The sequence below is a fragment of the Ranitomeya variabilis genome, chromosome 3 (assembly GCF_051348905.1).
Source record: "Ranitomeya variabilis isolate aRanVar5 chromosome 3, aRanVar5.hap1, whole genome shotgun sequence".
In the NCBI taxonomy this organism is placed as follows: domain Eukaryota; kingdom Metazoa; phylum Chordata; class Amphibia; order Anura; family Dendrobatidae; genus Ranitomeya; species Ranitomeya variabilis.
Window position 1 is genome coordinate 767,874,752 of NC_135234.1, and position 26,221 is coordinate 767,900,972.

Genomic DNA, 26,221 nt, shown 5'->3' on the forward strand with positions numbered 1-26,221 from the left:
CAGATATACATTCCATGTCTTTAGTTAGATGTGGTATTTTTGTATTATCTGCTGTGGATATTTTTAGGGTTTTAATACTGACCGCTTAGTATTCTGTCCTATCCTTTTCTATTTAGCTAGAGTGGCCTCTTTTGCTAAATCCTGTTTTCTGCCTGTGTGTGTCTTTACTCTTATATTCACAGTCAATATTTGTGGGGGGCTGCCTATCCTTTGGGGTTCTGCTCTGAGGCAAGATAGAATTCCCATTTCCATCTTTAGGGGTATTTAGTCCTCCGGCTGTGTCGAGGTGTCTAGGATGTGTTAGGTACACCCCACGGCTACTTCTAGTTGCGGTGTTAGTTTAGGGTTTGCGGTCAGTACAGGTACCACCTACTCCAGAGAAAGTCTCATGCGGCTCCAAGGTCACCGGATCATAACAGTTGAGGGTTTATTTTTTAATAAAGGTAATACTTTAAAGGTTTTTTTGGGGGAGGGGAATTTTTCAAGGGCTATCTGAAAATAAAATATGTGGCAAATATCTTTTAACATGGTGGGTTCACATTTCAATTTATTTATTTATTTTTTGTGCGTGGAAATGGTTAGGCGCACCGGGTGTGTTTGTTTTTGGGTTTGGGTGTTCGCCTGCATGAACATTGCTCACATCATTTTAGCAGGGTGGTTATCGTTAAACATTACCTAGTTCGGGGGGTGGTCTAACTATAAATTCATTATACCTACAGATCCACCAGGTACCAAAGCTATCCCACAGTGACCACCCAGACCCACCCAGACGTGCACACATCTGGAATTGTTTAAGTAAGTTTTGAAGACCCTAAATCTGCCAATTCAATGTGTATAGCAGATTGCAAGTGTCTTTTTACTTACAGAGCCACCAGGGACCACAGCCACAATGTCCTCTTCTGACAGCCCTACTCCAGAGCAACAGCGTGTATCGGTAAGTTAACAAAAAAATTAAAATGGTTTTGTTTTTATACTTTTCATTTTTGATAATCACTACATGCATTAATTATGTTTAAACAGGAAGCTGAATCAGATGAGGAGCTGTCAGAAGGGGACGAGACGGTGGAGAGATGCAAGTAGCGGAGGGACCGAGTGTAAGTTGTGGCGAAACAGTTGCTTCACACATCACACTGCACCAAACACAAAACAGATCTTCATACATAACTGAACACATAAAACATATGCCTACATTAAAGATAATTATTTTCCTTTTTTTTCAGTCTCCTGCTGCTGCTGCACATTCTCAACACCGTGAAGGTTCTCCCAGCCGCTCCCAGAGTCGTCGTAATCGTCGCCGCGGTCGGCCATCGGTGAGTTGTAATATTTTATTTCTTCTCTTGGTTGTTTTTTGTTTCAGTGTACTAATTTTTTTTTCTTTATTTTCACAGTCCACACAGCGTGCTCCCGACGCAGATATGGATGACAGTATTGATGTGGACCGCCTCATTGAGGAGGTTCGTGAGCGGGAGCCGCTGTGGAACATGGCTGACCGCAGGCATGCTGATACCCATGTGACCCGTCGGCTCTGGGAGGAAGTATGCCAGAATGTATTGCCGAGGAGGGAGGACCTTCATCCACAGCAGCAGAGTACAGAATGTAAGTATTCACTTTTCAGTGATGTTTTGAGCTGAATGTAATGTATTGTAATTAACAATTTTTTTTTTCTTTTTATTCTTGTCTTCACAGGTGGAAAGGTTAGGAAGCGGTGGCGGTCACTGAGGGATCGCTTCAAGAGGGAGTTTAACCTGGAGATGCAGGCCCCGAGTGGCTCAGCAGGAAGGAGAAGGACTAAATACAAGTATGGCCCTGTCCTTCCTCAGGGAAACCATGCTGAGTAGAGCGTAAGTATTCTACAGCCCACTAATAACCATGTTAACCTGTCTAACTTTGTTTGGTTTCAGTCAGGGCTTTTTACTATCAATATATTAATTGTTTTTGTTTTTTCTTTCACAGCACCGTCTGCAGCCATCGGGCGCCTGCATCTACCTCGGCGCCCTCTGGAGCGATCTCTCACGAGTCCGCCACCGAGGGCCACGTCGGTAAGCCCCACACCTCTGACCCCTCATCTGACCCCTCTGTCCCCTCCACTTCCGCCGCCCCAAGCACTGGAGCATCATTGCAGCCTTCCTAACTTGAATCTGATGCTCAACAGTTAGCGTTCCCTTTACCCCACCTCTCTGATCCTGCCACCTCTAGATCACCATTAGGTTCGTGGCGGCAGCGACAGAGGAGTCAGGAAAGGAGCTATGTTCCTGAGTTCTTACATCTGAATGCAGCCTTCCAAAGCTCTTTCAAAATTTTGGGAGAGCAAGTGACTGCTGGTTTCAGCATGGTGCAAGCACGCATCAGTGAAACCAGCCGTGAAACCAGCAATCGCTTGGATAGGCTGCATTCAGATGTAAGTCAGTCTCCAGCCAACCTTTTTTTTCAATCCATGCTCAGGAGCATGGAAAAGCTTTCTTTTGAGCAGCAGATGCGGGTAATGAATAGCTGCCATGATGCTCTACTTAAGGCCCTGTCCGAACCCCAAACTACCCCCACACCTCCCCACACAGCCACTACAACATTTCCACCCCAGGCCCCATTTCCACACCAGGCCCCATCCCATTCCCAATTTCCACACCAGGCCCCATCCCATTCCCAATTTCCACACCAGGCCCCCCATTACCAAACCCAGTCCCAAAACTCAAGCCAGTCCCAATACCCAAGCCAGTCCCAATTCCCAACCCAGTCCCAATTCCCATCCCGGCCAACAAACCAAATGTCTTCCCCACTGTTTTCTTCCTTGCCCATCTTTCCTTCCCCATTAAGTATGCCACCTACCCCAACACCACCCCCCTCTGGTCAGCCTCCTGCTTTTACCCCCCCCCCCTTCCACTGCACCCCAACCCAGTAGTCTTTCCCCACCTATCGATGCGGTCCAACCTTCCAGCCCCTCCTCCGCTAGTATCTCCACCCCACACTTTGAAGACCTGTAAAACTAATGTGTTGTTTTTAATGTTTAGAATTTTACAAAAAAAAAAGTTGGAAAGAACTGATTATTTTAAAAAAATATATATATTTTTTACAAAAAATATAATGTTTTTACAAAAAAAGAGAATTCAAATAAAATTCATTTTGATTTAAACTCTACTCTTTTTGTGTATGTGCCTTCATTTAGGTAATATGGTAACTAAAAAAAAGGTAAAAAATATATAAACACCACACGTTTAAAGGTATAACATATTGGGTTTATTACCAAGAAAACCACACTTTTGGAAACTGTTTTTTTTTTTGGGGAAACACAATGTGTACAGAAACATAAATCCATGAAATAAACATGTCACACAATGTTGTCTTGCCATGGAACCCGCCCAACAGGTGACACAAAATACTCCACAAAATGGTCCCTCATCCTGGTAACAGAACCTGTGGAGCGAACAGAGCTGCTGCGGTAATCCTACAAGGTTGTCTCCAATCCTTCTTCATCAACGGAAACAGGCTCCTTGGAAAGTACAAAGTTATGGAGCACCACACAGGCCGTAACAACCTCGTCTACTGTGTGGGTTTGCAGTTTTATTGCAGTCAGCAGAACTCTCCACTTTGCCGTCAATATTCCATAAGCACACTCGACCACTCTTCTGGCTCGAGTAAGGCGGTAATTAAATACCGGTTTTGTTCTGTTTTTTTTTTTTTTTAAATCAGATATTTTTTATTAAAGTTTTCAGAACATAACAGAATTTTTTCCAAAATACCCCACAGTCTTTTCCCATTCCCAACAACTCCCCCCCCCCCCCCCCCAACCCTGGTCCAATGATAAAATATATCACAAGAAAAATACAGACATAGATAAGGCACATATCCCAAGGCACCAGTCATGGAGTACAACTAAATCACTTTCAGGGTGATATAAACATGGTATCACGAGAATAAACTTACAGACGGTAAGCCTGGAACATTCAACCATCCTGCCCAAATTTTCTCAAACACTGCCGGTCTACCCCGTTTAAGATAAATGGCCTTCTCTCTGCATAGTATGAGGTTTAGCTTATTTACATACTCCTTCCTCGTGGGAACTTTATCTGAGATCCAGTGATATGCTATTAATTTTCTAGCAGTAAAAAGCATTCTGGCAACAGCTATTTGTGAATGATCATCTCCTCCCGCCTCCTCAACATATCCAAGCACACAGACAATAGGATCTCTGGGAATATCCTGCTCTGTGGCCATATATATTAAGTTGAGAACCATAATCCAGAATATTTGTATACAGGGACACGTCCAGAACATATGTAGGATATCTGCATTATCGAGCGTACACTTGGGACATTTTGAATTTGGCCTTAGACCTAAATCAAACAGCCACTTAGGAGTCCTATAAACCCTATAAAGGATATATAGTTGAGACAGACGGTTAGGCTCACTGAGAGACAACTTAGGGATCATTTGCATTATTGACTCCCATTGATCTACCGAAATCCCCCCCACTTGATGTTCCCATTTCGCCAATGCAGTCATCGGGTGACCTAATAGCGCCCTCGAGAGGAGCTCCCCGTACACGAATGAAATTAGTCCCCTTGTAGATGCCTGTAAACCGAGCCTATTAATAACAGTATCATGATGTATAATAATAGGGTGTATATGAGTCTGCATTATATAAGCGTGTCTTACTTGTAAATACTGATAAAACATAGAATGCTGAAGTGAGAACTCCCTTCGTAAGTCCTCAAATGATGTAAAGACACCCCCATCTATCAGCTGTGAGAGCCACCAGATACCCACTCGTCGCCATTGCGCAAACCCCTTCAGTGTCCTCAATTGCGGCAGATATGGATTATCCCATATAGGGGTATACCTTGTGAACCCAGTAATTCCCCTTAAACTTTTAATTTTACCCCACACTTTGACCATAAGCATTACCGTCGGAAATTTAGACACCCACGGTTTAAATTTATTTGCCTCTAACTTAGACAATAGGGGACCCCGACCCCCGAGAAACTGAAGAATCCCTCGACCTCCCCCTATTTCCACAGATGTGTCCTCCACTCTACTTGCCAGATGTTGACACTGGGAAGATAAAAAATATAGCCAAGGGTTAGGCAATGCCAACCCTCCTTCCTCCTTACTCCTTTGTAAGTGCTCTAACTTAATTCTCGCACCCTTTTTCAACCATATAAGTTCCCTAAACAGTGCATTAATTTTAAAGAACCTATTTTGGGGAAGCCAAATTGGGGAGTTATGAAGAACATATAAAAGCTGAGGCATAATCACCATTTTCAACAGGTTCACTCTCCCAACTATTGACAAATGTAACTTAGCCCAGGCCTTAATCTTCTGTTTAATCCTAGCCACAAGTGGGGAAAGATTTAAGTGTTCATAAGCTAATATGTTGTTTGATATATTAATACCCAGGTATTTAAAACATGACACTACTGGCACCTGTGGAGCTCTAACCACAGTTGGGTCTAATGGTAAAATAGCAGACTTTTCCCAATTTATGGCCAAACCCGATATAGCCCCAAACGCAGCAAAAAGTGACATTACGCCATTGAGCGATTCGTCAGAGTCAGCCAAAAACAGGAGAATGTCATCGGCGTAGAGAGCCACTTTCTCCTCTAATGTCCCGTATCTAAACCCTTCAATTTCTGGGCTAAGCCTTATCCTTGAAGCCAAAGGCTCCACCGCCAGGGCGAAAAGCAGCGGAGACAGAGGACAACCTTGCCTCGTACCCCTATACAGATTGAAGGACTCAGACAGCAGTCCATTTGCTCGTATTCTTGCTGACGGTTCTGAGTACAAAAGCTTAATCCAACCAATAAAGCCTGGACCAAAACCCATGCACTGAAGCGTAGCAAACAGGTATTTCCATTCCACGCTGTCAAACGCCTTAGCGGCATCAAGGGACAGAACTGCCCTCCTCCCCACATTGTCTGCCCCCACTTGCATATTGAGATATAGTCTTCTAACATTTAGGGCCGTTGACTTATGAGGCATGAATCCCGTCTGATCCGAGTGTATTAGAGATTCCACGACTTTTGAAAGACGAATGGCCAACACCTTTGCTAATAGCTTAATATCTACTGTCAGAAGGGAAATTGGTCTATACGAGGCCGGGAGGGTAGGATCCCTATCTTTTTTTGGTAAGACAGTAATAATAGCTTCCCGCATAGAAGGCGGAAGGACCCCAAGCCCGAGGCTATCATTAAGTGTAGTCAATAATATTGGGAGTAGAACCGACTTATATTTTTTATAGACCTCCACTGGTATACCATCCACCCCCGGTGATTTGTTATTAGAAATAGTGTTCAGAGCCTCTTCAAGCTCATCTAAACCCAAAGGTTCATCTAACAAAGCTCTATCCGCATCAGAAAGTTGCGGGAGCCTGGCGGCTTCTAAAAAGTCCGCAAGCTCTTCCGTGGAAGCCCCAAAATGAGAGGAATACAAGTTAGTGTAAAAGGCCCTCAAAATCCTTAGAATTCCCGGTGAATCCGTAATAAGTGTCCCATCCCCACCACTGAGCCCAGGTATGAACGAGGACCCTTTTTGTGCTGACGTTATAACCGAGAGTAGGTGCCCCACACTCTCTGCACTTTCAAAGAATTGGGTTGATTGGAACATACGTTTCTGCGCGGCCGCCTCTAGAGTCATTTTGGTCACTCGTGACTGAGCATCCCTAAATCTCCTCTGTGTGTTAGGGGTGACCTGCATTGAGAAAGCCCCCTCTGCAGCCTCCAACTCCTGAAGTACAAGTTTAGATTTTTGTCTTGAACTAGACTTAATCTTTGAAATCTCGCGAATAAACATACCACGCAAGTATGCCTTCAGAGTCTCCCACACCACCAGACTAGAGGCTGAGTTCTCATTAAACTGAAGGAATTCCTGTAATTCCGAGGTGAACATACAGGTCCTTCTCAAAAAATTAGCATATAGTGTTAAATTTCATTATTTACCATAATGTAATGATTACAATTAAACTTTCATATATTATAGATTCATTATCCACCAACTGAAATTTGTCAGGTCTTTTATTGTTTTAATACTGATGATTTTGGCATACAACTCCTGATAACCCAAAAAACCTGTCTCAATAAATTAGCATATTTCACCCGGCCAATCAAATAAAAGTGTTTTTTAATACCAAACAAAAAAACCATCAAATAATAATGTTCAGTTATGCACTCAATACTTTGTCGGGAATCCTTTGGCAGAAATGACTGCTTCAATGCGGCGTGGCATGGAGGCAATCAGCCTGTGACACTGCTGAGATGTTATGGAGGCCCAGGATGCTTCAATAGCGGCCTTAAGCTCATCCAGAGTGTTGGGTCTTGCGTCTCTCAACTTTCTCTTCACAATATCCCACAGATTCTCTATGGGGTTCAGGTCAGGAGAGTTGGCAGGCCAATTGAGCACAGTAATACCATGGTCAGTAAACCATTTACCAGTGGTTTTGGCACTGTGAGCAGGTGCCAGGTCGTGCTGAAAAATGAAATCTTCATCTCCATAAAGCATTTCAGCCGATGGAAGCATGAAGTGCTCCAAAATCTCCTGATAGCTAGCTGCATTGACCCTGCCCTTGATGAAACACAGTGGACCAACACCAGCAGCTGACATGGCACCCCACACCATCACTGACTGTGGGTACTTGACACTGGACTTCAGGCATTTTGGCATTTCCTTCTCCTCAGTCTTCCTCCAGACTCTGGCACCTTGATTTCCGAATGACATGCAAAATTTGCTTTCATCAGAAAAAAGTACTTGGGACCACTTAGCAACAGTCCAGTGCTGCTTCTCTGTAGCCCAGGTCAGGCGCTTCTGCCGCTGTTACCTGGGGAATGCGGCACCTGTAGCCCATTTCCTGCACACGCCTGTGCACGGTGGCTCTGGATGTTTCCACACCAGACTCAGTCCACTGCTTCCTCAGGTTCCCCAAGGTCTGGAATCGGTCCTTCTCCACAATCTTCCTCAGGGTCCGGTCACCTCTTCTCGTTGTACAGCGTTTTCTGCCACATTGTTTCCTTCCAACAGACTTACCATTGAGGTGCCTTGATACAGCACTCTGGGAACAGCCTATTTGTTGAGAAATTTCTTTCTGGGTCTTACCCTCTTGCTTGAGGGTGTCAATGATGGCCTTCTTGACATCTGTCAGGTCGCTAGTCTTACCCATGATGGGGGTTTTGAGTAATGAACCAGGCAGGGAGTTTTTAAAAGCCTCAGGTATCTTTTGCATGTGTTTAGAGTTAATTAGTTGATTCAGAAGATTAGGGTAATAGGTCATTTAGAGAACCTTTTCTTGATATGCTAATTTATTGAGACAGGTTTTTTGGGTTATCAGGAGTTGTAGGCCAAAATCATCAGTATTAAAACAATAAAAGACCTGACAAAATTCAGTTGGTGGATAATGAATCTATAATATATGAAAGTTTAAGTGTAATCATTACATTATGGTAAATAATGAAATTTAACACTATATGCTAATTTTTTGAGAAGGACCTGTATCTGTCTTATCCACTAGCTGCAACCAAAATGGATTTAAGCGCCACAAAGGCCTACCCCGTGACACCACGTCATCCCCCTTGATCACAATGGACAGGGGTGAATGGTCCGACACTGTCCTTGGCAAATATTCAACATTTTTAATTTTCCCCAGCATGAGACCATCCCCCAAGGCCAGATCGATACGAGATAGAGAAGTAAAAGTAGGAGAAAAACATGAATACTGATACACCTCGGGATTCCTGCATCTCCACAGATCAGTTAAAGCTAGTTCTCGCAGGAGCGCCCCAAATGGTGTGCAATTACCTTCCGGTTTTATAGGTGCGTGATTACCTCTATCCCAATGGGCATCTAAAATGTTATTGAAATCACCCACCACTAAATATGGGACCCCTGGAAAACCTCTCAAAATAGTAAGAATTTGATATATGATCTTACTACTATATGGCGGAGGAATATATAAAGATATGAGTGTCATTGTAACTGCAGACAAGGTACAACATAAAATAACAAACCGCCCCTCTTCGTCCACCACCACCTGATTACATGAAAACTGAGCACCCCGTCCAATTAGTATACTAACCCCTCTGGAATACTGGGAATAAGTGGAGTGATATCCCGCCAATATCCATCTCTTATCTAGAATATTGAGTGTCTCTCGGGTAAGATGCGTCTCCTGCAGACAGATTACCGTTGGCTTATGATCCGCAATAAAAGAAAAAATTGCCTGTCTTTTTACTGGGGATTTCATCCCTCTAACATTCCAACTAAGAATCCTAACTTCGGTTTTGTTCTGTTTAAGTCTTGGCTACCATATGGTTTAAGTAGGTGCGGCGATAGCTGAAAAGCCTCATCACCTACACATACATATGGCATGGGTGGTCCACTTGTTCCCGGGAGTGGTCTGGCTGGTGGGAAATCATATGTATCTGCATACAAGCAACGGCCCATCGGAGAGTTTTTGAATACTTGTGAGTCATTGGACCGGCCATAGGCTCCTATGTCCACAGCCAGCAATTTTCAGTTGGCGTCTGCTATAGCCATGAGTACAATGGAGAACTATTTCTTGTAGTTGTAGTACTCAGAGCCTGTTCCTGCCGGTTTAGCAATCCTGATGTGTTTCCCATCGACGGCACCAACACAACTTGGGAAATGGCACAGTTCCTCAAACAGTTCTGCACTTGTCAGCCAGATGTCCATTGTTGGTTGGGGGATATACTCCTGCTGTAAATTATCCCAGATAGCCCGTCAGGTCTCTTTCACTATTCCGGAAATTGTAGAAATGCCAAGCCGGAATTGATAATGGAGTGAAGTCAGGGATTCACCCGTAGCAAGGAAGCTGTGAAAAAAAAAAAATATGTTAGAAAAAATTGCACAGACCAACAACATTTTTAAATTTTTTGTTTCATGGTAAAGTTTCAATAAATAGCACTGTGGAAATTTTTGTTCTGACGGGACGCACAATAAAAACTGCATGAAACACGTGTAAAACAGTGTAATGTCCACAAACAATAAAAAATAACATGCTGCAGAAAATGCAACGCAATGTTTCAGTACAGTAATTTCTGCAGTATTATTATTTATTGTTATAGCGCCATTTATTCCATGGCGCTTTACATGTGAGGAGGGGTATACATAATAAAACAAGTACAATAATCTTAAACAATACAAGTCATAACTGGTACAGGAGGAGTGAGGACCCTGCCCGCGAGGGCTCACAATCTACAAGGGATGGGTGAGGATACAGTAGGTGAGGATGGAGCTGGTCATGCAGCGGTTTGGTCGATCGGTGGTTACTGCAGGTTGTAGGCTTGTCGGAAGAGGTGGGTCTTCAGGTTCCTTTTGAAGGTTTCGATGGTAGTTGAGAGTCTGATGTGTTGTGGTAGAGGGTTCCAGAGTAGGGGTGATACGCGAGAGAAATCTTGTATACGATTGTGTGAAGAGGAGATAAGAGGGGAGTAGAGGAGGAGATCTTGTGAGGATCGGAGGTTGCGTGTAGGTAAGTACCGGGAGTATGTTATATGACATTAAACATGAGCTATGACATAAAAAACAGAGGCTTACCGCAGTGTAACCATCAGCCGCTCCGCCGGTGTGATGGCAAGCCTCCTCCGTGTGTCCTGCCTTTGGATGACATCCCCAAGTTTTTCCAGCAAATAATCAAAATGCTCCATCCTCATCCGTACATAATTGAAAAATTTGTCTGGGTTCTGCCACAACTCCAGGTAGAGAGTGGACTGGACACCCCTGGTCATCCGCAGTTCATTTATAGGATGTATCCATAGTCGTCTCCGTCTCCGTTGCTGCAGAAGCATCCTCCGTCTTTCTGCTGCCGCCTCCTTCTCCCGCACTATAATATCCAGGTGATTTGTCTCAAATATCACACCAGTTACCACACTCGCAATCCTACCAAATACACCTTCCATCTCTGCCACTAAACTAAACCCTTTCAAAGATGGGCTGTAAAAACAGTCAGTATATAGTTTTCCCTATTTTCCAGTAGCCAATCAAATTTGGAAGACTCCCATTTTAAAAACAGATCCGTTGTAAAAACGGATGGTAAAAACGGATGCAACGGTTGGTAAAAACGGATGCAACGCATACAGTATTTCGACGGAACAGTTTAGCAGATTTGCGACGGATCTGTCGAAATGCTGTATGCATTGCATCCGTTTTTCACTATTTTTGACGCATCCGTTTTTTACACAAAACGACGCATTTTGACATCTGCAGAAAAACGCTAGTGTGAAAGTAGCCTAAGGCAAAATAAATAACCCAAAACAAAAATGTTCCTCCACCACTTGAGCTATGTTCACACGCAGCGTTTTTGATGCGTTTTTCATCTTTAACATTGTTTTCAGCCAAGACAAATGCATTCACTGGGAAATGTCATTGTAACATTGAACAACCTTAGCTGGCCATGTGGTGTGTGACACATCATCAGACACATCCTGTTTCATTTATGAAGGTGGGACTATTAAAGGAGGAGGGCCATCAGGCGGACTTTAATCTTCTTAAAGGGACAGCAGTTTGTCCTCCCTATTCTTAGAGAGCCATCAGCTGGCTGGGCTTTGTTGTTCCCATTATTAAACAGTGTGTCTCCTGTACTGTTATTGCCTACGCATTGAATGCAAGGCATGACCCAAATTTGGATGCACCCTAATAACCCATTGAACAGATGTCCTGGAAGGCCACATGAAACCAAAGTTCCAATTTTTCTTAATTTGCTACTCCCATAATGTTAGCTTATGCATTCAATGCAAGGCCTGCCCTGCCCCAAAGTTACATGCACCCCAATAACCCTTTGAACCGACGCAGTGGATGGCCACATGACACCAAAGTTCCCATTATTAGGAAGTTGGTACTCCCATACTGTTTGACTATGCAGTGAATTGCGGTATTAAGCCTGAAGAACCTGTATTGGAGAATGTCAGTGTTGAGGATGAAGAACCAAAAATGGAGAATTGCATTTGCAGCGCCCCAGAGACCTGGTCGTTGCAGTAACGTCGCTCTGCCACTAAGGGGAGTCATGTTACATCTGATGGCACTAAAGGAGTTCACCTGACCAGGTATCACAGTTACACATTACACTTCACACTCCGGCCACCAGGGGGAGCAAAGGGTTCTATGTATTAGGCCACTCCTCACACTCGGGTAAAACTGGTGGGTTGGATAGGAAGTTAGGGAGAAGCTGACTGGGTTTTGCCCAGGTAACATCTAGTGAGAGAAGAGCGTTGCTTGGGAAGATTCAGGGGGGTCCCTGTCAGGGGTGGGATCCTGACAGTGGCCTAGCGAATAGGACAGATTGTTACGGAGCCGCGCCTGCACTACCTTGTGGCGGCATCTTAAGAAAGGACACGAAGCTAAGTATATTGTGGAGAAGTGAGAAACGAGATCACAGCACAAAGGCGAGAGAACCAGTAGGAGTCGTGCCCTAAGATCGTGGCAACATCCTACTGAGGCGCGTGGCCGGAACACCGAGGAAGTATTGGGCTCTAAGCATTACTTCAAACCAACGGCAGGGCAGTTAATTATAGGTTGGCTGCCTCACCTAAATCACCTAATGAAGACAACGGAGGCAATTGTGGGAGAGGGGCGTCTCTAGGGTCCCTATAAAATAACTCCAGGCCTACCCCGTCATACGGGTGCATCCTATCCATATCATCTGGGGGACGGAGAGAGAAAGGACATCAGAAACAGACACGACAATTGTGAGGACTATCCCGTGGTGCTCAGCAGGGAAGTACTACAACACCCAGTCGCTAGTAGCTAGGCACTGATTTCCACCTGCAAAGGGAACTCTGGATGTGCCTTCGGACCGGCCGGTCTCAGCCAGCCCTGTTAGCAGTGTTCTGGATTGCGGATCCCAAAGCCTTCAGTAAAGAGGTAAAGAGACTGCAACCCTGTGTCTTCGTTATTCATCGCATCACACACCACCACCTTTAATTGGACGCCCCTTAGCAGGGTCACGGACCGGGTAAGGCCACCGTGACAACCCCAAGACCGAGACAGAGAGGCCCGGTACCGAGTACCCCGCGGCCCTGCATCTGGGGGCGCTCCACATTGTTGAAGCAGAGTAACGAACCCCTACAGTTCCCATTATTAGGAACTGAGTCTCTCATACTGTTTGGCTATGCAGTGAATGCAAGGCCTGCTCCAAATTTGCATGCACCCTAATCCCCCTTGGAAGAGACGTGGAGGAGGGCTTCTTAAAAAAAAATGTGCCCCTGGGGGGTACACATCAACATACTGTGTAAATATATTTTTTACGGGCATCATAAACACTCTTTAACACAATAACTTGGCTGTTGCATCACGGAACACGTTCAGCCTGGTGATCTATTGGTAGTGTCTGAAGAGATGTGGAGGATGTCCTCCTAAAAATTATTTTCCCAATTTAAAGGAGCGGGTCTTCTATACTTGTAATGCCCATACACTAAGTGTATGGGCTGACAAACATTTGCCCCTGGGGGATACACATCAACATAATACAGGTCCTTCTCAAAAAATTAGCATATAGTGTTAAATTTCATTATTTACCATAATGTAATGATTACACTTAAACTTTCATATATTATAGATTCATTATCCACCAACTGAATTTTGTCAGGTCTTTTATTGTTTTAATACTGATGATTTTGGCCTACAACTCCTGATAACCCAAAAAACCTGTCTCAATAAATTAGCATATCAAGAAAAGGTTCTCTAAATGACCTATTACCCTAATCTTCTGAATCAACTAATTAACTCTAAACACATGCAAAAGATACCTGAGGCTTTTAAAAACTCCCTGCCTGGTTCATTACTCAAAACCCCCATCATGGGTAAGACTAGCGACCTGACAGATGTCAAGAAGGCCATCATTGACACCCTCAAGCAAGAGGGTAAGACCCAGAAAGAAATTTCTCAACAAATAGGCTGTTCCCAGAGTGCTGTATCAAGGCACCTCAATGGTAAGTCTGTTGGAAGGAAACAATGTGGCAGAAAACGCTGTACAACGAGAAGAGGTGACCGGACCCTGAGGAAGATTGTGGAGAAGGACCGATTCCAGACCTTGGGGAACCTGAGGAAGCAGTGGACTGAGTCTGGTGTGGAAACATCCAGAGCCACCGTGCACAGGCGTGTGCAGGAAATGGGCTACAGGTGCCGCATTCCCCAGGTAACAGCGGCAGAAGCGCCTGACCTGGGCTACAGAGAAGCAGCACTGGACTGTTGCTAAGTGGTCCCAAGTACTTTTTTCTGATGAAAGCAAATTTTGCATGTCATTCGGAAATCAGGGTGCCAGAGTCTGGAGGAAGACTGGGGAGAAGGAAATGCCAAAATGCCTGAAGTCCAGTGTCAAGTACCCACAGTCAGTGATGGTGTGGGGTGCCATGTCAGCTGCTGGTGTTGGTCCACTGTGTTTCATCAAGGGCAGGGTCAATGCAGCTAGCTATCAGGAGATTTTGGAGCACTTCATGCTTCCATCGGCTGAAATGCTTTATGGAGATGAAGATTTCATTTTTCAGCACGACCTGGCACCTGCTCACAGTGCCAAAACCACTGGTAAATGGTTTACTGACCATGGTATTACTGTGCTCAATTGGCCTGCCAACTCTCCTGACCTGAACCCCATAGAGAATCTGTGGGATATTGTGAAGAGAAAGTTGAGAGACGCAAGACCCAACACTCTGGATGAGCTTAAGGCCGCTATTGAAGCATCCTGGGCCTCCATAACATCTCAGCAGTGTCACAGGCTGATTGCCTCCATGCCACGCCGCATTGAAGCAGTCATTTCTGCCAAAGGATTCCCGACAAAGTATTGAGTGCATAACTGAACATTATTATTTGATGGTTTTTTTGTTTGGTATTAAAAAACACTTTTATTTGATTGGCCGGGTGAAATATGCTAATTTATTGAGACAGGTTTTTTGGGTTATCAGGAGTTGTATGCCAAAATCATCAGTATTAAAACAATAAAAGACCTGACAAATTTCAGTTGGTGGATAATGAATCTATAATATATGAAAGTTTAATTGTAATCATTACATTATGGTAAATAATGAAATTTAACACTATATGCTAATTTTTTGAGAAGGACCTGTATGTAAACATTTTTTTACGGGCATAAAAAACACCCTTTGACACAATAAAATGGCAGTTCTATCACGGACCACGGTCACCATGGTGATGTAATGGTGGTGGATGATGAGGATGAGTAAAAGGAGGAGGACGACAACAGAAAAAAAGGCGAAATCACGAAGCGTATACCCATGTGTGGGTGTAAAGAGGTGCATGGTAATAGAGTTAACAAAAAAAGACACTGGAGTAGAGTTCTTTCACTGAACATTCAGTGGTGTACAGAAGTCTGGCCCAATCCAGCCCTTGTTCATTTTTATAAGAGTCAGCCTGTCAGCATTTTCAGTTGACAGGCGGATGCGCTTATCAGTTATAATTCCCCCAGCGGCACTAAATACCCGCTCCGACAAAATGTTAGCCGTAGGGCAGGCCAGGACGTCCAAGGCGTACAGTTCATGCCACGTGTCCAGCTTGGTTACGCAATAATTGTAAGGCACGGAGGAATCAAGGAGGATGTTGGTATAGTCATCAAGGTACTCCCTCCGCATCTTCCAAAACTTTGCACTCCTTGTGAGAGTACCTCACGCCTCAGGACCTGTGCGATGGGGGCTCTGAGAAAACTCTACCTGAACTTTTACAGTCTTCCCCTGCCTTTGCTGGATTGGAGTTCTGATTCTCTTGTCTGTACTCCTTGGTTGGCCAACGAACTGTGACCTCTGTCGCCAGCGTTTTCAGATGGGAATTTTTTTAATAATTCTGCAACAAGGGCCCTCTGGTCCTGCACCATTTTAGTACACCTGTCTGACTCTGCAATAAGAGATAGAAAGTTCTCCTTGTAGTGTGGGTCTAGAAGTGTCACCAACCAGTAATGACTGTCACCCAAACTTTTGAGAATGCGAGGGTCACGGAAAAGGCAGCGTAACATAAACTCAGCCATGCGTGCCAGACTGCTAACAGGCAAGACTTCTGTGTCCTCACCAAGAGGACTACTGACCATGCTGTCCTCCTCCTCCCTGTCCTCAGGCCATCCAAGCTGAACAGATGGTATGACAGTTGTGTTTGTAGTACCGTCTATAGTGCATGAAAATAGCTCCTGTTCTTTCTCCTCCTCTTCCTCATTGTCACCCAATCCACATTGGGATGAGATGTGGGTGGGCTGTGTGTATTCACCACATATGGTTCCTTGCTCAATCTCATCAATCTCCGTCTGCAATGCATCTTCTTTGATAGTGAGCAGAGAGCATTTCAGAACACAGAGAAGTGGGATGGTGATGCTAATTATGGTGTCATCGCCACTCACCATCTTGGTTGATCAAAGTTTTGGAGGATAGTACATATGTCTAACATCCATGTCCACTCCCGAGGTCTTATGTGTGGAGTCTGAATACCAATGACCTTGTTGATTCTGATAGTCAACAACTGCCCTTTTCAGCTAACAAATCTTTCCAACATCTGCAGTGTAGAGTTCCAATGCATGGGGACATCACACAACAGTCGGTGAGCTGGAAGCTGCAAACGCTGCTGAAGCAGAGCAAGTGTGGCGGAATCTGTAGCTGACTTTATGAAATGGGCACACAGCCTGTGTACCTTGACAAGGAGATACGGAAGCTCCGGGTAGCTTTTGAGAAGCCATTGAAAAGGGAGGTTAAGCACATGGGCCACACTCATTTGTTCAGACTGGCCTACCGCCTCAATGCATTAACCTAACCATCCCTGTGTGGCCCATTCTAAAAAAAACAAAAAAAACAAACCATAATCAGGTTCCTCGCATCATGTTCTCATACACTTTATGCAGTTAATAGCACTCTGTGTCTGTACTGCTACATACTTAGGCAGTGAACTGGTTCATGCAGCTTTACATGAACACCCGAGCCTTACACTATGGCCGGTCCAAATAACTAAAGCAATTGTTACCATCCACCTCTCGTGTCTCCCCTTTTCCTCATAGTTTGTAAGCTTGCGAGCAGGGCCCTCATTCCTCCTGGTATCTGTTTTGAACTGTGATTTCTGTTATGCTGTAATGTCTATTGTCTGTACAAATCCCCTCTATAAGTTGTAAAGCGCTGCGGAATATGTTGGCGCTATATAAATAAAAATTATTATTATTATGGGCCAGGCATGGTACGTATGTTAGCTCGCCTCACCTCAGAGTCGCCATCAGATTACAGCCATTGTCATACACGACCATGCCTGGCTGGAGGTTCAGCGGTGTCAGCCACAGATCTGAAGAGGAGGTGCAGGAGCTGTACACTGTGAGGGCAACCCTGATTGACGTAGAGCCCACAATCCTCGGTGTCGTGGGGATGTGTTCCATCCCAAGGTCTGAGTGGGTCCTGGCTTCCAGTATGTTAACCCAGTCTGCCGTCAGCAAGATGTACCGTCCATGCCCAGAGGCACTTCTCCATGTGTCCGTGGTTAGGTGTACTTTCCCAGTAACAGCATTGTTGAGGACACAGCTAATGTGGGACATGTGGTTGTGTAAAGCGGGGACGGCACCCCTGGAAAAATAGTGGCAGCTGGAGAACGAGTACCTTGGGACAGCCGCCACCATAAGGTTCCGTCTCCACAAGCCTAAAAGGCAACATTTCGAGCACAAGCAGATGAAAAATGTGTGAATTTAGTAGTGTGGCTTGTGAAGCATTGGCAGCGTATTTGCACTTGTGTTTCAAGGACTGGGGTATGGACAACTGAACGCTGCGCTGGGACAAGGATGAGGGCGTGCTTGATGATGATGCTAATTGAGTGTGTGCAATTAAAGGTGCAGGGCAGGAGGCATTTTCACATGCACCATGGACAGGGGATTGGCTTGCACGCACAAGAGTGGAAGAAGCAGTGGTGTCACCTGCAGACAGTGTTCCTGGAACCTGGGATACGGGCCACTAAGTCATGTGCTTTGCTGCCATGTGCCTGATCATGCTGGTGGTGGTCAGACTGGTAGTTTTGCTACCCCTGCTGATGCGGGTGAGTCGCCCACCAGGGCAATGGGGACACTCAGTACCGGGTCCGGTCGCTTTTGGGGATGTCACGGTGGCTGCAACCCGGTCTGTGGCCCTGGGCGCTCATTTAAGGGAAATTAGTAAAGTCTATTCGTGTCGCCACCTGTGGTTCTCGGTCAGTGGGACCAACGCTGCTTACAGGGGTCCTCTGGGGTGATGTTGCAGCCAGATCGTGATGCTTCCCACAGGTGAAGCGGGGTCCCCAGGACTCCCAAGGTGTATGGCAAGGATCGTGTATGCCGGCAAATAAGTGGAGGACACAGAGTTGTTAAGTCTTTACCTGGTTTACTGGTAGAAGCAGTCCACAGTCCAGGATACCATGCACGGGTGGTGATGTGGTCCGGCCGGCATGGAGGCAAAGGTGATCCCTCTCCCAGGTGAGGTCCGTAAGCCTTCCTACTCACGCTAACATGAGAGCTGCCTGTAGCTTTCCGGCAAGTCCTCTCACTCCTGTCCTAGAACAGGTACCCATATGATGGGCAGCTTGAGCCATTTTACAGGGTGTCTACCATAGTTACATAGTTACATAGTTATTAAGGTTGAAGGAAGACTTTAAGTCCATCTAGTTCAACCCATAGCCTAACCTAACATGCCCTAGCAAAAAAGACCCATGTGGTAAGAGTAAGCTCCACCTTGGGGAAAAAAATTCCTTCCCGACTCCACATACGGCAATCAGACTAGATCCCTGGATCAACGCCTTATCAAGGAATCTAGTGTATATACCCTGTAACATTATACTTTTCCAGAAAGGTATCCAGTCCCCTCTTAAATTTAAGTAATGAATCACTCATTACAACATCATACGGCAGAGAGTTCCATAGTCTCACTGCTCTTACAGTAAAGTACCCGCGTCTGTTATTATGCTTAAACCTTCTTTCCTTCAGACGTAGAGGATGCCCCCTTGTCCCTGTCTCAGGTCTATGATTAAAAAGATCATCAGAAAGGTCTTTGTACTGTCCCCTCATATATTTATACATTAAAATAAGATCACCCCTTAGTCTTCGTTTTTCCAAACTAAATAGCCCCAAGTGTAATAACCTATCTTGGTATTGCAGACCCCCCAGTCCTCTAATAACCTTGGTCGCTCTTCTCTGCACCCGCTCCAGTTCAGCTATGTCTTTCTTATACACCGGAGACCAGAACTGTGCACAGTATTCTAAGTGTGGTCGCACTAGTGACTTGTATAGAGGTAAAATTATGTTCTCCTCATGTGCATCTATGCCTCTTTTAATGCATCCCATTATTTTATTTGCCTTTGTAGCAGCTGCCTGACACTGGCCACTGAATATGAGTTTGTCATCCACCCATCCACCCAGGTCTTTTTCATTGATGATTTTGCCCAGAGTTTTAGAATTAAGCACATAGTTATTCATCTTATTTCTTCTACCCAAGTGCATGACCTTACATTTATCCCCATTAAAGCTCATTTGCCATTTATCAGCCCAAGCTTCTAGTTTACATAAATCATCCTGTAATATAAAATTGTCCTCCCCTGTATTGATTACCCTGCAGAGTTTAGTGTCATCTGCAAATATTGAAATTCTACTCTGAATGCCCCCTACAAGGTCATTAATAAATATGTAAAAAAGAAGAGGGCCCAGTACTGACCCCTGTGGTACCCCACTGCTAACCGCGACCCAGTCCGAGTGTGCTCCATTAATAACCACCCTTTGTTTCCAATCCCTGAGCCAGCTCTCAATCCACTTACATATATTTTCCCCTATCCCCATTATTCTCATTTTATGTAACAACCTTTTGTGTGGCACCGTATCAAAAGCTTTAGAAAAGTCCATATACACTACATCTACTGGGCTTCCTTGGTCCAGTCCGGAACTTACCTCTTCATAGAAGCTGATCAGATTAGTCTGACAGGATCGGTCCCTAGTAAACCCGTGCTGATACTGGGTCATGAGGTTATTCCTCCTCAGATACTCCAGTATAGCATCCCTTAGAATGCCCTCCAGGATTTTACCCACAGTAGAGGTGAAGCTTACTGGCCTATAATTTCCGAGTTCAGTTTTTGTCCCCTTTTTGAATATTGGCACCGCATTTGCTATACGCCAGTCCTGTGGTACAGACCCTGTTACTATGGAGTCTTTAAAGATTAAAAATAATGGTCTATCAATGACTGTACTTAATTCCTGCAGTACTCGGGGGGTGGATCCCATCCGGGCCCAGAGATTTGTCCATTTTAGTGATTTTTAGACGCCGCCGTACTTTCTGCTGGGTTAAGCAGGTGACACTTAATGGGGAATTTTTGTTATCACTGATCATATTGTCGCCAATGGATTTTCTTTTGTAAATACTGATGAAAAAAAGTCATTTAGCATATTGGCTTTTTCCTCATCCTCATCCACCATTTCCCCCAGACTATTTTTAAGGCGGCCAACACTGTCATTTTTTAGTTTCTTACTATTTATGTAGTTAAAGAATATTTTGGGATTATTTTTACTCTCTCTGGCAATGAGTCTCTCTGTCTCAATCTTTGCTGCCTTGATTTGCTTTTTACAGAATTTATTTAATTTTCTGTATTTATTTAATGCCTCCTCACTACCTACTTCCTTTAATTCTCTAAATGCTTTCTTTTTGTCACTTATTGCGCCCCTTACAGCTCTATTTAGCCATATTGGTTTCCTCCTATTTCTAGTATGTTTATTCCCATACGGTATATACTGTGCACAGGTCCTATCCAGGATGCTAATAAACGTCTCCCATTTTCTTTGTGTATTTTTATGTCTCAGGATATCGTCCCAATTAATTGCACCAAGATCCTCTCTCATCCTTTGGAAATTTGCCCTCCTGAAGTTTAGTGTCCTTGTCACCCCTCTACTACACATCTTATTAAAGGAGACTTGAAAACTTATTATTTTGTGATCACTATTCCCCCAGTGACCCCCAACCCTTATATTTGCTATGCGGTCTGGCCTGTTGGTTAATATTAGGTCTAGCAGTGCCCCCCTTCTTGTTGGGTCCTGAACCAGTTGTGAAAGGTAATTGTCTCTCATAGTTGTCAAAAACTGATTACCTTTGCTGGAACTGCAGGTTTCTGTTCCCCAATCTATTTCAGGGTAGTTGAAGTCCCCCATAATAAGGACTTCTCCTTGAGTCGCAGCTTCATCTATTTGCTTTACGAGGATATTCTCCATTGCTTCCATTATTTTGGGAGATTTATAACAAACCCCTATCAGTAATTTATTATTTTTTCCCCCTCCCTTTATCTCCACCCACAGGGACTCTACATTTTCATTAGATTCACCTATATTATCACGCAGGATGGGTTTTAAGGTCGATTTTACATACAGACACACCCCACCCCCTCGCTTATCTGTACGGTCATTTCTGAACAGGCTATAGCCCTGCAAGTTAACAGCCCAGTCATGGCTCTCATCCAGCCACGTCTCAGATATCCCCACCATGTCATAATTATGCTCCAACAACATTAGTTCTAATTCATCCATTTTGTTGGCGAGGCTTCTGGCATTAGTATACATGCACTTGATGTTCCTCTCTGTACCTCTATTCTTTCCTAAATTAGTAACTGTTCTACCCCGCTTTCTGAATGTCACCCAGCTACCTACTTCACTGTCCTGCAGCTCCATCCTACCATCCCCCTCCTCATCTATCCCATTGAGCATCTGCTCAGTGAGCAGAAGACTTCTCTCCATATTGTCTATGGATCTCAGTGTTGCCAGCTGCACATTTAGATCCAGAATCTGGGATTCCAAATGCTCAACGTGCTCACATCTCGCACAGCAGTATGCACCCTCGACCGGCTGATCAAGGACTGCATACATGTGGCAAGATGTGCACTGGATGGCATTAACAATAGTGGAGCAAGCACATTTCCTAATAGAGATTGCACCACACAGAACGTTAAATAAAAAATAAATACAAAGTATTAATAAAAAACAGACAGCAATTCCTCCCTTGGAAACTCCCTGATTCCAAAGTCACTGAATCACAAGTCACACTTACCGCCGTTCACACTTACATTCAGGTCACACTCAGCTCGCTCACACTCGCTAAGCTGAAGATTTATAGATTTTTTTTCTTCTCTATTTCCCCTCAACAGCAATCCTCCTTGCTGTTCAAATGCACTTCCAAAAAGGACCTGAGCCCCAAAAAGCTGCCCCTTATAAACCCTTAATTTTGAGCCCCCACCCTAAGTTAACCCCTTGTGAATATAGCTGCTCCCAATTCAGCAACTCACACCAATTCACACAGGTATTTGTTAAAGGCTTTCCAAATACCTCTTCACTGAATCACAAGTCACACTTACCGCCGTTCACACTTACGCTCAGGTCACACTCAGCTCGCTCACACTCGCTATGCTGAAGATTTATAGATTTTTTTTCTCTATTTCCCCTCAACAGCAAACCACCTTGCTGTTCAATGCACTTCCAAAAAACATGACCCGGGCTCTTCAGATGCTGGTTCACCTCCAGGTGTGGTGTGGGCAAATCACATACAGTTCTAAGCCCTCCGGTTCTGCTAAGTGTCCTACTAAAGACTCGGGTTCACGGTGCCCGGTTTCTGTGCTTCGGCAGAGGGTGCCCGGTCACAGTTCCTCTCTGAACTCTTTTTCACTCCTGTGCTTCTTCCCTCAATTGCTCCATTACTGTTATGATCACCTGGTGGTTAGGAGCACTAGGAATGACCTGATGAGCAAACTAGTAATACAGGACAAGCTCTGGGAAGTGGGAGCTCTGCTGACCGCAACCCCTAATCCTATCACAACAACTAGAAATAGCCGTGGAGCGTACCTGACTCTGCCTAGACGCCTCTTCACAGCCTAAGCGCTAACTACCCCTAAAGATAGAAAATAAGGCCTAACTTCCCTCAGAGAAATTCCCCCAAAGAGAAAGGCAGCCCCCCACATATATTGACTGTGAGTTAAGATGGAAGTCACAAACACAGGAATGAAATAGGTTTCAGCAAAGGAGGCCAGACTTAACTAAACAGACTTGAGGATAGAAAAGGTATCTTTGCGGTCAGCATAAAAAACTACCAAAAAACCACGCAGAGTGTGCAAAAGAGACCCCACACCGACTCATGGCGTGGAGGTGCCACTCTGCATCCCAGAGCTTCCAGCTAGAAAGGCAGAATCATGATAGCAAGCTGGACAAGAAAACAGTGGTAAACAAATAAGCTAACAGGGACTTAGCTTTTGCTGGAGTAGACAGGTCATCTGAAAGATCCAAGAGAGAACTGAACCAGTACTAGAACATTGACAGCTGGCATCAAGTAACGATCTAAGTGGAGTTAAATAGAGCAGCCAGCCTAGGACTAAACGAGATCAGCTGAGGAAGGAACCTCAGAACCAGCAGCTCCACTCACAGCCACCAGAGGGAGTCCATGGACAGAACTCGCCGAAGTACCATTCATAGCCACCGGAAGGAGTTCGAGAACAGAATTCACAACACATTACATACAACCCCTCGGGTTTTCGTCCTTCCTGGAGCCGCAGCTCAGTCTTGGCTGCACGGCTCCGTAGTCTGCTCTCTGCTCCAGACTTCCTTTCTCCTCAGTGTCTCTCTCCAACTGAACTCCTTGGTCTCCCTGGACCAACTAACTAACTCCTCCTCCAGGCCAGAACACTTAAAGCTTAGGGAATCTCCCCTGAATCCGGGTCCTGAGCTCCCCCTTATGGCCTGGATTCAGAATATGTTGTGTGTAGGTGCTTAACTGGTAAAGAGAATCCTCCTTGCCTCCAAGCATATCGCCCTCCCCGAAAGGAAGGCAACATCATTGTAACAACCGGTTACCTGGGGTGTTACACGGGCATGGCAGGTGGTGCAAATTGCCCGTTTGGGGTTATTGGCAGAGTATTTATAAAACAACCAGACTCGGGAAGACCTAACAGTTGTACTTCCAACTTCTGTACTGTTGATGTTACGAGTAACAGTTGCCCACCTTCTGTCTGCGGCCACCACATTGCTTCTTCCTGCCTGTTGGGGTGCTACGCCTCCCTCCCCCTGTGTGCTGCTGTCTTCACTCTGCATGTCCTCCTGCCAGGTTGGTTCAGTCACTATGTCATCCACCACCTCGTCTTCCACATCCGCACCCTGCTCCTCCTCCTGACTTTCTGGCAATTGTTTCTCATCACCTTCCACCTCTTGTGACACATTTCCACCGTTGCCTTTGTGTGACTGTGGCTGTTCAAATATTTGGACATCACTACATGCTATCTCCTCTTACCCCACTTCAAGTGGACTGGGAGAGAGGCCAGAAGCTCTAAATGGAAAATGTGAACTCTTCGACGTGTCCAAGTGTGAGATCAGTTGTCTCAGAGCACTTGGCATTGTGGGAGAAAGGAGGATCAAATTCTGGGGTCCATTTTCTCCTGTTACCCTTGTAAAAATAAATAATTTGGGTAAAAACCAACAACTTTATGAAATAAAAATAAAATGTTAATTTTTTTCCTTCTACATTTCTTTAATTCCTGTAAAGCACCTGCAGAGTTAATAAACTTCTTGAACGTGATTTTGAGCACTTTGAGTGGTGCAGTTATATTGAATGTTGTCACTTTGGGGTATTTTCTATCATCTAGGCCCCTCAAAGTCATTTCAAATATGATGTGGTCAAAGAAAAATTGCTTTTCTACATTTTGTTGGAAATATGAGATATCGCTGATCAACCCCTTCTAACTTCCTAACAAAAAAATATGTTTCATAAATGATGCAGATGTAAAATAGACATGTGGGAAATGTTAGTTATTAACTATTTTGTGTGACATATCTCTATGGCTTAAGGGAATAAGATTGTAAAACTTGAAAATTGCGAAAAGCTTAGAAACAAATAAAACCTTATACTTTCACAAAAAATGTATGCTAAACCTAAACAAAATATAGGGGATGGCCATGGCAGGGAGATAGAAAAAATAACAATATCAAGGACAGCAGATGTTCTCACACCACTGGCAGTGCTGTTAGAAACCTTCAGTATTACCAAACACTAGTCACATTTGGCCTCTTTTGCAAATTCTGGCAGTCAGATCAGCGAGGAGAACGTGAAGGATGTGATGGCGTATGTGTGCTATTGCTCATCTTAAGCACAGCAGGATAATGTAGCCTCTGACAGCGACATCATCAGCTGGAGTCAGCGTTTCTGCCGGGTTTACCTCCTCAGCCATCACATCATTTAATGTTGTGCAGAGCAAAATGTCCAATCTGTTAATGACACCTGTTTCTATTCTGCCCCAAAGTCCAAACGCCAACAGCTCCCTGGAGGTTAAGGAACATATTACACCAAAAACATCTTCTTCTAGTTGAGATTTTGGAAGACATGACCAGTCAGCCTTTATTGTCATAAAATGATATGGAGGAGATGGGCATGACAATTTTAATGCCAATCTGTGGTGAAGTGGTAGGGACACTGTCAGTGGTAGTCACACATGGACTCAGGGAGCACCTCCTAGTAGGAACGAGTTGGGAGGGGGGACGCTGGCCATTTCACACACACATATCCATCCTCTCCTCTTGATCATCTTCCTCGTAACCAGTCTGCTCCACGCACTCCCTCCTCTATCACCAGTGCATTGTCAGTTCTCATTTTATGTGTCCAAGAAACATGCGCTCAATCGTTCAGTTACATGGAAATGGTACTCCCATATGTCCAAGTTCACTACAGTTGGTGCCAGGCCTCCTTTTGAGAAAGAATTGTGTGAACTCAGGCTCTATGGAAGATACATAGCCGCCATTATTTATTGTACCAAAAAGCCTTCCCCACCAGGTTTGAGCACAAACAATTTTTTAACCCAAATTTATTGTATTTCGTGGAGATAATTTTTTGATACTGCAAACTCACATTTAAAAATTTTTTGGGGGGTGAAATTAAATGTTATGTGCAAAAAGAAAAAAAAAAAGAAAAAAAAAGAGCATGAACCGCACATCCCAAAATCATACGTTGATCTAAAGCCGCTAGGCAAAAATTTAAATACTGAACATGAGGTTTTCAGTTTAACATTCTGATCAGACTGTATGAAGCCCACTGCCCCTTCACGGCAAACCTCGTAGTGGGTCCTAACGCCCTAACGGAGCGGAGCCGTGCGGCGACCACCGCAGCGGCCATGCACCAGCAGGGCGGACGGCCTGTTGCCCCACAGCACCCATGCTGCGAGACTGAGTCCCCAAGACTCCAGACCGCGCCGCCCCACCAGCACAAAGCCACAGCAACAATGGCCGCCACACAGCACC

The 26,221-nt window shown here is 44.7% G+C and overlaps 2 protein-coding genes across 4 annotated transcripts in view; one reads left to right on the forward strand and one right to left on the reverse strand.

Annotated features, from left to right (window-relative positions):
- LOC143817413 (protein XNDC1N-like) overlaps positions 1-26,221 on the reverse strand; it is a 126,323-nt gene that overhangs the window by 34,797 nt on the left and 65,305 nt on the right. The gene's annotated exons all lie outside the window — the stretch shown is intronic.
- LOC143818621 (uncharacterized) lies at positions 608-2,893 on the forward strand. 3 transcript variants are annotated; one of them, XM_077299876.1, is made up of 5 exons: positions 608-934; positions 1,021-1,094; positions 1,221-1,310; positions 1,389-1,596; positions 1,687-2,893. In XM_077299876.1, exons 2-5 carry the CDS (start codon positions 1,071-1,073, stop codon positions 1,836-1,838), a joined length of 474 nt encoding a protein of 157 aa, XP_077155991.1. In that variant the 5' UTR covers positions 608-934; positions 1,021-1,070; the 3' UTR covers positions 1,839-2,893. The 3 variants fall into 3 exon arrangements, with proteins under 3 accessions (XP_077155991.1, XP_077155990.1, XP_077155989.1); XM_077299875.1 differs by having other exon boundaries at positions 608-1,310; positions 1,687-1,841; positions 1,954-2,893; XM_077299874.1 differs by having other exon boundaries at positions 608-1,310.